Source organism: Oncorhynchus kisutch, unplaced genomic scaffold, assembly GCF_002021735.2.
Source record: "Oncorhynchus kisutch isolate 150728-3 unplaced genomic scaffold, Okis_V2 scaffold990, whole genome shotgun sequence".
NCBI classification, from domain to species: Eukaryota; Metazoa; Chordata; class Actinopteri; order Salmoniformes; family Salmonidae; genus Oncorhynchus; species Oncorhynchus kisutch.
This window is the reverse complement of record NW_022262935.1, coordinates 1-10,970: the sequence shown is the minus strand read 5'-3', so window position 1 is coordinate 10,970 and position 10,970 is coordinate 1. Positions and strand designations below refer to the sequence as shown.

General features: G+C 43.0%; 1 protein-coding gene across 1 annotated transcript; it reads left to right on the top strand.

Moving 5' to 3' along the window:
* On the top strand, positions 1-10,683 carry LOC116364069 (uncharacterized; the record flags this gene model as incomplete). The annotated part of the gene is made up of 19 exons (XM_031817325.1): positions 1-169; positions 268-326; positions 413-493; positions 593-717; positions 1,314-1,457; positions 1,751-1,849; positions 1,960-2,121; positions 2,261-2,360; positions 2,541-2,761; positions 3,413-3,569; positions 3,755-3,978; positions 4,269-4,389; positions 4,706-4,902; positions 5,017-5,131; positions 5,342-5,511; positions 5,607-5,660; positions 5,873-6,002; positions 6,332-6,521; positions 10,542-10,683. Coding segments are annotated over exons 1-19 (2,514 nt in total), but the record flags the coding sequence as incomplete, so codon positions are not given.
* Between the last annotated feature and the right edge of the window lie 287 nt (positions 10,684-10,970).

The following is a 10,970-nucleotide window of genomic DNA, read 5'->3' as shown; positions in this document are numbered from 1 at the left end:
GCAGCCCTTTGGGCTTCAGGTGACTGAGTGTGGGAAGCCTTTGTCATAGGGTAAAAGTTGCATACCCCTGGGCTGTAGGCTGCACACTTTGGGTCAAATATCAGGTTCTGTAGCTGTGTATTTCATCAGAACAAATCTGTTCTACAATGATTATTTTCCTTAGCTCAGGGTAAGTAGTAGCAGGCCTAGGAGAGTCTTATGCGACGCAAACATTTGAGTTGTGTTCTTCCTCCTTTTAATCATAATAATTTGTCAAATGCCTTACAGGTTGTTTTGCCTATTGATGGCAGCTGTGGGCATACAAGCACAACAGACACCTTCTATAAGTATGCATTTTGTACCTTGCAAATTTAAGCACTAAGCGTTTGACAATTTTTTTAAATATTTTTTTAACTAACCTTTCCTATTCCAGATGACCTCAACGCTGAATGCCTTGGTAACGTTATTCGTTTGAGTGTCGCTCCTCTTTTTGAAGATGTTGATGCTGTCTTCAGTGAGTTTGCCTCTTATGATTCTCTTTCTTTCCTTTCATAATTCATGGCTTGATATTGCTTGTCAACTATTGTGTTCACACCCTCTCCATCCCTTCCAGATGACACACAAATCATAAACCTGACGCCTGGCCTTGCTACTCAGTGTGGATTCAGCTTTAAATTTGACCCCATGGGGAATGCCATGTTTTTTGCTTCTCTTCAAAACTGCTTTTCCCAAAACATGGTAACCTTAAGAACTGTAGTGTTTGCTTGTACTTCAAATGGAAAGTTTGCCTTTCAGTGTCACTGCATTTGCAACTCATTCTGTAGCAATTTTATTTACCTTTGACATGGAGTCATGCTGAGACCAGGCTCTTTTACAGATGAGCCCTGTCTACACAAAGATACAAGTCAATATTTGCATCACTAGATGGAAAAATGAAATAACTGAACCCATTCTTCAGTAAAAAGGTTCTCAATAAGCCTGAGTTGCCGAAGTCCGGTTCCAGAAACATTGACGCAGTTTTACTTAACTCTGTGGATATCAAAAGGATCTCCATTGTTAGCCACCCTTTGGTCTGGTATCTCTTACCTCTAAGTTAACGATGACGTAAGGTACAGCAGAAGTTTATGGAGGGCTTTCAGAGGGCCAGCCAACTTTCTGATACAGACTGCAGTGATGTGAACTATTGAGCTCTACTCCTGTAGTGTGGCTTCAATACAGTGGCAGCTGCATTCATATAGCCAATTTTGCCACAGTCTATAACTTGCATGAATGTCACCAGATGTTTTTTTTTTGCTATATAATGAAGGCTTTTTTCCCTTCCCCCTTCATTTTAGGATGATAAGATGTTCAGCTTGGTCATGCAGTTCAGGCTGCCAGGAAACCACATGACTGAAGACCCTGTTTATAGAGTTGGCAAAACCTGTAGCTACACCCCCTGGACCTCCCGAGAGATTCTGTGCGACCGCAACTACATGGAGGCAAGTGAGCAGAGCATGCCCCAATGGACATGTTTATAGTCCCGCTTGTTGTACTGCCTGTATAAATGATCTGTCTAGAGCTACAACTGTCCCGTGTTTCATTTCTTCTGCGACACAACGTAGAGGTCTTGACTCTCTCAATTCCACTCGCGTCTTCAAAATGCACATAGGAGAACTTTAGCCTATTCTCAATGCATTTAAGGAGGCGAGTGGACAGATTGAGAACTGGCCCTTGATTTCCTATTGTATGGGAGGGAGAAAATGCATAGGGAATAATGGCCTTTCTTCTCTAGGTGTCTGTCAGAAGGACTCTTCCAGACATCCAAACCATCCCCAAACAGCCCACTGGGGGCCCGAAAGCAAGGAGCGGCAACTTCCGGAGGGGAGCTGAGGTTTATATATTTCAGTTTCTGTAATTTCACTACAAAATGACAGGATGGCGCTAAACAATGTGCGTTTGTTGACAATTTTGTTTAATTCATGTTTCCATTTCCTGAGACAGGCTGTTGCTTCAGGATACAAAATGACAGCAGTCGTCTTTAGTCCTAGCAAGAATGTCATGAATGTGGATGAGGTCCAAAGAAAGGGCTATGCAATAGCCAACACTCCCACACGGCTGGTGTTAAGAAGCCCTCATAATGCAGAGGAGACATACCTCCAGAATGTAAGCTGACCTCCATGAACTGGGTCATGTTCAGTAGAGCAAACATTTGGAAACGGTGGCCCTACCTGAACTCTGCAACATATTGTTAATACGGTGTGTCCTACTGAACACTGCCCTGTTGTGGTTGCCCCCTGAACAGGTAGCTGGGGTTCCGATGCGGGTGCTCTCAACCTCAACCTTCTTTGAGCAGAAGTGGCTGGTTACTCGAGTAGATGCCACGGCTGTTTGTCCAACACCAGGTTGAGTGTGAAATAATTTAAGAGCCTATAAGCCCAGTTCTTAATTGGCTCCAGACAAGACATTCATGTAGTGTTCAGTTGGGAAAATGTTTTAGGATGAACTTTTTCCAAATAATGGCACAGTTTTCAGTTGCAAAATGTTCTGTTTTGATGTGCACTTGGCTTCTTGTGTCACTGCAGAGGCAGTGGCCTTTACTCCAGAAGTGATCACCTGGTACATGCCCAAGCACATAGACCCACTTTTCTCCTCTGATGCCTTCACCATGTTGGAGGTGTACATGGGAATTGACGCTAAGAGGCTGGACACTGAGGAAATGGCTGCCAGAAACTACTCGGTTTTAGTCACAGAGGCTCATATTATTGTTGAAATTCCGGTGGGGGCGGTTGGCGGCTACTTCAAGGTCAGCATTGGAAGAGTAAAATGTTCCTGTTTAATTTCAAAGTCTTATTTGTAGAGCCCTTTATAGTATAGCAGTTGTCAGTGCTTTGCAGTAACCCTTTACCATCTCTCATGGGTAAACTCCTAGAAACGTTGTCTTGTGTAAAACGTTTCTTATTGAGCAATTGTTTGCTTAACCAGGCTAATATACAATGGTTTGCAAAATTGTGAGAATTTTGCATAAAATTACACTTAAACATACTCTACCTCTTGTCTTTGCAGTTTGTCCTTTAGCCGCTTGAAATTTCAGACCAAATATCCACACTAAAGTATTGTTTACCTGACTTTTTAGGGAGGCGGTAGCTTTGCCACTGTCAACTGAATGCAAGCAACACTCGACTGCTGTTTACATATTGCGCAAGTGTTTACTTTGCGTGTCAGTTGTTTTGAAAATGCACACCGCCAGAAATGCAAGTTGACAACCATACACCTACCAGCTTTCTAAAGTCTGGTAACCAATACTTTCCTTTGGATATTGTGTCTTAAATTACGAGCGGCAAAGACAAGTGGTAGAATAATTGTATTTAACATTCTGGCTTATAAGGAACATTTACCTGTTTTTGCACTCAAATTGTATATTACAGCCTGACTGCATCACTCGTCTCCCTTACAGAGCCATATTCAGGATGACCAGTACTTTGTCACTTACACCATTGAGCCCATGCTTGAGTTGCTGTGGATCGAGGAGGTCGCACACGAGAACACCAGCTATAAAGTCCTCTTCCCTATCACAACACCTCCGATGGCCAGGCCTCCACAAGTTCGCAACTGTGAGTCTGGTTTAGTTAAATAGTGCCTATGGTAATTTGGGATGCCTGGGTTGTTCGTTAGGCACAAAACAGAAAATGTACTGAAACGGGGAGGCAATACCTGGACTTACCCAATAACAAATGTCAATTTTCAACTTCCATTGTACCGCATTTCAAAATGGTTTCCTTTGTTTGCCAATGAACAGACACGCCCTTAGACACAGTTCCTGAGCAGGCAGTGTTTGTGCTTGATTTGGGGACCTTCAACCTTGATGTGGAGCTGCTGAACATCACCTTTCCCACCATGGTGCTAACTGTTGCAGAGTGCAACGCCAGGGGCTTCAATGTTCAAGAGCAGAGATCCCCGGACAACACCTTGAAGACCTTCAGGATGGAGGTGCCCTTCTCAGACCCGGTGGTCTTTAAGGAGGTGTGTTTCTGTTAAATGCAAAGCCACACGCAGTGATTTGTTCATGCCCTAATAAGTGGGCCACCAACAAAATATAAATAATGGCACAAATTGACTTTGTATCCCTCATTTACTCAAGTGTTTCCATTATTTTGGCAGTTGTATGCATTTGATTTAGAGGAATGAGGGCAACATTACTATAAGTATATAGTTTGTTTTAATAGTCCCCATATGTACTTAGTTGTCACTTGATGTTGAATAGAGTTCTGTTGCAACAATAATGCTGACCAATGCTTTTAACTTCACTACAGAGAAGGGCGGAACAAGGTGTCACAACCTTCACTCTTCAGCTGATCTACGGCCTGGTCATCTTTCCAGAGTACGCTCCTTTCTCTCACTCTGCCGTTGTGGACGCTGTACTGCTGGACATTGGTATGCCTCTGGACTACGCCAAACTACTGTTGAATGGTTTCCTCTCGTTAATGATTGCCCTGAATGGAAATTGGCAGTGAAAGACCAACTAGCCATACTGTAGGGTTTTCCTATGCGGTCTTTCTACAAAGAAAATGTTAAGCTTTAGAGTATTTGGACCCAGTTTCCCTGTTCCTGATTTGCCAGGATTGTGTTTATTCAGTCCCACCGTAGCAAAACATTTTGCAATCTAAACAAGGGTTTCTTCTTGGACCAGTTCAAGTAGTACCTTCCTGTTTTTTGTGCTTAATTAACACAACCCTGTTTGTCCTTGTAGTGCCACCCTCAGTCACTGGCAACTGTGATCAGGAGAACTTCCACATCACTGTGGACTACAGGAACCAAGAGCCCTTTTTTGTGGTCTTGGTTGGCAAGCGGCTGCTTAATCATGAGTTTGCTCAACAGTATTTAACAGAGGGCGACACAGACTTCACCATCACGTTGCCCTTCTCTTCGCCGGACGCAGTGTTTGAGGTACGACGCTCTCCCAAAACATGTTAACCTAAATTGCTGCAGCTAGCCTTGCTTTCCTTACCCTGTATACATGCATACAATATTGGACTAATGAACTCTCCCATTGGTTCCCAGTCGGTTCACTCGTCCTCTGTCAGGAGCAGACTGGATGTGGCTCTGTTGAATCCTTACAACAACATGACCATCAAATACTTTTCCCTCGCTTGCAGCTTCCTCAAAACGCTGACTGGTTGGTTCTCAAACAATTACTTACGATAAATTGTCATTTAACATGGTTACCAAACCTGGGTTCCTTGCAAATACCGTGAGTCTAAATGGTAGTGCCAGATGGGCATGGTTTGCATTTTTGGTGCTATTCCATTGGTTCAAGCTCAATAAGTGTAACAAATACAGAACCCAGGTCTGATGGCTACCTGTCTTTTGCTCCCCCACTTCCAAGAGTGTTTCTCTAACGGAACGATGACTGCGCTGGCAGTGAAGGTGGAGTCTGCTCCCGGTCTGAACCCCGGTCAGCTGACCCTGAGCGACCCCGCCTGTGGTCCCACCTACAGTGACGATCGCTTCGCCTACTTCCACTTCACTGTGAACTCCTGTGGCACCACCAGGAAGGTAAAATGACTATTACCCTGAGGTGATGGGTACTGTGTATTTATGGACTGTTTGCTTCTGCAGGCTGTAATAAGCAATTCCCCTCTACTACATAGTTTATCAACAATGTCATGCTGTATGAGAACGAAATCTCCTTGCCAGATGAACTTGAGGTGAAGCTGAATGCCACGACGTCTTCAGAGGAGGAATATCAGTAAGTGCATTACGCATCACAATTGTAGCTATTAGCTTTCATAAGGTTTATTTTTCTTCATCCATTGCTCAATACTTTGTATACAGGGAAAATGTGCCTCTACTACCAGTGTCCACTCCACTGCTTGACGTTTCCCCTATTGAAGTTGCTCACATCCCTCTTTTTAGGTTAAAGGTTTCCTGCTACTATGTGGCCAACATCACTCGCACATTGGCCTTTCTGACCAGGCCGCGTGACAACGAGCCTTTTGCCGAGACTGGGACGGGTCGACTAATGGTCAGAATGAGACTCGCTCAGGGTAAGCGTGCACAAATTCAGAATTTCAACTTGACCCCTAGCCTCTAAAAGAATCTTGGAAGGTCTCCTTTACAAAACCATTCCCAAAAATGTAAGCTTGTGATATATTACTCTTGCGTTCTGAGATATACAGGTGTGGCTATGTAGTAACGGTGAGGAGCTGATTTGGGAATTTGTCAGAAGCCTCTAGTGGGGGGTGGATAGTGTTGGCTATAAATGGCTTGTGTTCATTGGGGCACAACAGGATATGATAAACGAGCATTTCTTAATGGACAAGTTCAGATGGTGCCCACTGAACACGACCCCCGGTTGTCTTGTTCTGTGTTCCAGACGCCTCGTATAACACGTTCCACCAGGAGGAGGACTATCCAGTGGTGAGGTACCTTAGACAGCCTCTGCACTTTGAGGTGGAGCTGACCACGTCCTCTGATCCCAAGGTAGCGCTGGTGCTTGACCACTGCTGGGCCACCCTCAACGAGGACCGTGACTCCCGACCCCGGTGGAATCTCATCATTAATGGGTAACATGTTGTTTTTGGGCCTAAACAAGTGTTATTCCACAGGTGTGGTTCCTGAGTAATTAGCAACCTATCATGCTTGGCAGGCCATTTACTTTGGCTACCGTGGCTATGCCCCCATCCATAGGTCGAGTGGTCACAATGCTTAAAAACGATGTGAGCCGTGTGTGGTCTGTCACAGATCTCCACCCAATTTCACATGCTTGTTATCACTGAGTGGTCCCTGCAGCGTATCATTGGAACGGAATGTATGCTGCATCAAACGACTCTAAACCGCGTTGTCTGAAATCATCTAAACGATGTTTTGTGGTGTTGAGAAATAAAGTTCTTCACAACTTTATTCCAGCTTTGCTTGTAAAATATATCAATGGTAACGTTATCATCTAGTCTAAATAACAGGTTGACTTGTTTTACAGTATGATGCGGTACAAGGGAGCCATGTAAATCTAGTATAGAAAGTATGGCAGCCATGTTTGTCAAGCAAGAACTCCTAGAATGCTGTTCACTGCGCCCGTTGCCTGAGATCTTAACTTAGTTTGGCCACTTCAGCACGTGATAATGTTTGTACTTGTATGGCGTACACATGACAAGTAGTTTACAGGTAACTATACAAAACGCCAATTGTTGTCACCTAGCACGAAAGCGAAACAGAGTTGCAAGATATAGCACAATCCATTATTGGGGGTTAAGTCCTTGGGGGAAGGTATTGTGAAGAGGATGATGCAGGAAATATTACTAAGATCTGGGAATTTATCAACAATAAATGGTGAGGCAGACAGTTTTTCTAAGCTATATACCCCTGGAAAGGGAGGTCTGATCTGGCAACCCTGAGGTACCATAGTTTACACTCTGATGCCGTGTTCAAATCAACTGACGACTTCAGTGCATTAATGACAATGGGGGTACTCCAGTTGAGATCACCATAAGTCTGACAGACGCTTACGTGATAACCCGACTGCATTGTATGGTGTTAGCTCATATTCAGTACCACCTTCAAGTGTTTTACACATGTGTCCATTACAATCTAGGCAAGAATCAGAAAGCATGAATAAAACGCTAAGTACATTATACCTATGGTACGATGCAGTAGAAACGACAACACGTGACACAGAAAATAAGGCACTTTAATAGGAATACACGCATGTCCAGTTATTTGTAAGGAAGCACAATAAATGTGCAAGGACTGTATACTTGATCTGGGGAAGTGCTTGGGCTTTCTTTTGAAGGAAAGTTTGTCCGGCTCATTAAATTCTCAAATGGAAATGATCTGCAACAGTGAAATGGGCTACTTTTGTGAATGAATGAGGCAAAATTAGAAGTTGAAACGGCCTCTAGAAAATTAGCAGGTAGTGTGCCTTGGTCTGAGGTCAGCGCGGGTTAAATGTCCACATGTTGGAACGGTGAGTGCATTCTGACATCACGCGCATAAAATCAACTCCCACTGGGGCGACTAAAGATATTTGGAACTCGTGTGTGTGTGTGAAAAGGTTAATGTTGGCATTACCTACACCTTTTTACTCAATGTTATCCTTTTGGTTTGCTACAGTTCAGTGTTGTGCCAAGCTGATGGTCATTCGAATGGAAATCAAGAGCGGCTGGCAAGCTTGGCTTGCCTTTCCGATTGGTTTCATACAACTGCTTTAACACTGACTGAATAGTTGTTGGTTTTGGGTTGAATTCAGGCACAAGTGACCTCTTGTGTTTAAAACAGTTATTGCACTAAACCTAAAGGATGGTTCAGATGCCTGTGCAGCATGGATGTTTGAAACTGAATAGGATCAGTTGACAGGATCCCCAGAAGTTGATGCCGCTTTCAATGGAATTTCCTGTCCTAGAGGAATGCGCTAATTGGAAGTTGCTAAACATGAACAAATACCACAGTCAAGTGTAGCAGCATCTTGCTAACCTTATTTAGCTAGCTAATGTTCATATTTAAAAAAAAAATGTACTACATTTTTTATTTGGGTGAGCACTATGCCACAGATGGACATGCTGGCCTAATTTTTATCTCAAGAATTTAAATTGGGTTACTATAGAAAGATGACTTCTTATTCCTACCTTGTAATGGGCTACAATGACTTTGCCCATGATTATGCACGCTGCAAATGACACTTTATTTTGCGGGTGCCTTTTCAGTATCTGGCTGCATGTTACACCAAGCAGTGTAGTGAAGCAACTTTATTTGTCAAAACCGTTCATTTGGGGGATCGGGTTTGCTTTGAAATCATGCAATTTGACCATTTTTAAGAATTGGTATCAACCTAAATTTGGCCATGTGGACACGGTGTAACTGTTTATTAAATCAGCAATGTCATAGCAGTTTAAAAAAAAACGGCTGAAATGTTTTGTATATCATAGGAAAAGACAACATTCACATGGCTGTGCACAAAATGGGGGGTAGTTCAGATTTGTCACTTGAGCTGCAACTATATCGTTGTGCAAAATCCTTACCATCGTCTGTCAGCTCAAGTGATTTGTACTGGTGTGGGTGTTTCTCTTAATGTAACGTCTTCAGATTTCACAAATTCCTTTTTGCTAATATCTGGCAGTTAAACCGTAAAGGATAAACCTCCCAAAGATGCAAATTAAAAAAGTAGGCCTAAACTGTCAATGCGTAGGTTACTTTGTATAGTAGAGCTGCGCCCTTCACAGAAGTCCTCCATGTGACTCCGATGCCGTGGGTGTGGAATTTATTTTGTGACCAATTTTTCTCCAACAGCGGAAGAATTGCTCTGGCGCATTGCATGAAATTCTTGTTTAAAATGAAGTACTTGTGTTGCAAAATATGATTGCCTTGTTGATGATACCGACTGTCTATTCGGCAACTTTGGTTAAACCACGATCAATATTCTGGTCAGACTACAGGCGACCTTTCTGGATCATTTAGAATTTTAAGAACCATTTAGAGGGACATCTCACCTCATGTCAAACATGTATATTCTATTCCATTGACATCTGTCATTTAACAAGCCATTGCAGTAGACCAAAATAAATATTGTTGACGGAAAGCCCAATTTCTGTTCTTTAAAATAAAATAAAAACGTAAGATTTGGGGTGCCGAGGAAGCGGTTTTAAAGTTACCGTCTCCCGACTTAAACTCTAGACGGTAGAAATCTATTAAATTGATAGTCAACTTATTAACTTTACATCGTATCCTCCTTGCAGCTGCAAAAACCCCAGCCTTACGATTCAGTACTATACAAGTTGGTTTAATTGAATTACTAGCTAACTAAATAACACAGGCTAAACACACAGGTGACACAATGACAGCTTGTTACAAGGTTTCTCTTCACACCCCCACCGTTCTGTAAGGGACGCTTATCATTGATACATTTTTGAACACGCGAACCGGCACCAGCTTGGAGTACAGGCATGAATGTATTTGTGGAAAGGTAGGTGGTTGGTCTTCTCTCTGATTGGCTACATGAGGTCAATGTTGTTGGTTGTCCGTGGCTCCAATGACTAGTCTTGAACAGAACTACAGGATGGATTTTCCTTTCACACGTTCTGGAAGATAGGGCTAATCAACCCTGTCGCTGATTCCTCAGTGGGTGATGAGTAGGATGGTTTGGATGTGGTAGCAGAATGGTCTTTAAGTAAATTTTCTAGGTTAGGAAAGTTCCAAACGTCTAGCTTGCGCCTCACGGTTTCTGGTCTAATGTTACTTTCTGTTACCATTCCTTTTATGCACTCAGAGATTAGCTATAGAAAATGAATGTCATATTGGTTTTTATTTTGTGATTTTTACTAGAAACGTGCTTACTCTACAGGTAGGACGTCTCTAGCCTTTACATTGTATATGAAATATGTTTTTTCAAGACAAAGGTGATTGTTGGGTAAAGCCTGTTAGCAAAAACATTCCTTTAGTTCATACTGGAAGGGGAGAAAGAACCCACTTCTGCTGTAAATTGATCTGATCCTCACAGGACAGTCATGACACCACCTCACAGACTTTGTACACAAGGCGGTTGGGGTTTGCAGCGTTTTCTTGTTCATAACTTAGTCCCTCTCTCTACACTGCAGCTGTGAGAACCCCGAGGATCCATACCGTGTGGTCTTCCACCCGGTAGAAGTTGACGCCAGGGTCCAATTCCCCTCTCACGTCAAACGCTTTGAGGTCCTATATGTTTTCCTCGCCGAGGATGCGGTTGAGCAGAGTGGCCAGGTAACAAAGTTCACCCAACAATCTTTATTCTTTAATTTTGTGTGAGTGGCAATCATCCCTTTAAAAGAATTTTAACAAAAAAACTGACACCATCAATCTTTGATTCCTAGGTCTTTGTCCATTGTGATGTGGTCCATCTGTGATGCCAGTAGTCCCACTGGCGGCCCCTTAGTGGACAATGTTGTGAATCAGGAACAACCCTGAAAAGAGGTAGGTCTTGTTTTATGCTTTTCAGACCCTGGCAGACCATAACTGAACTAATAGGTTCGCTCTCTCTCTCTCTCAAA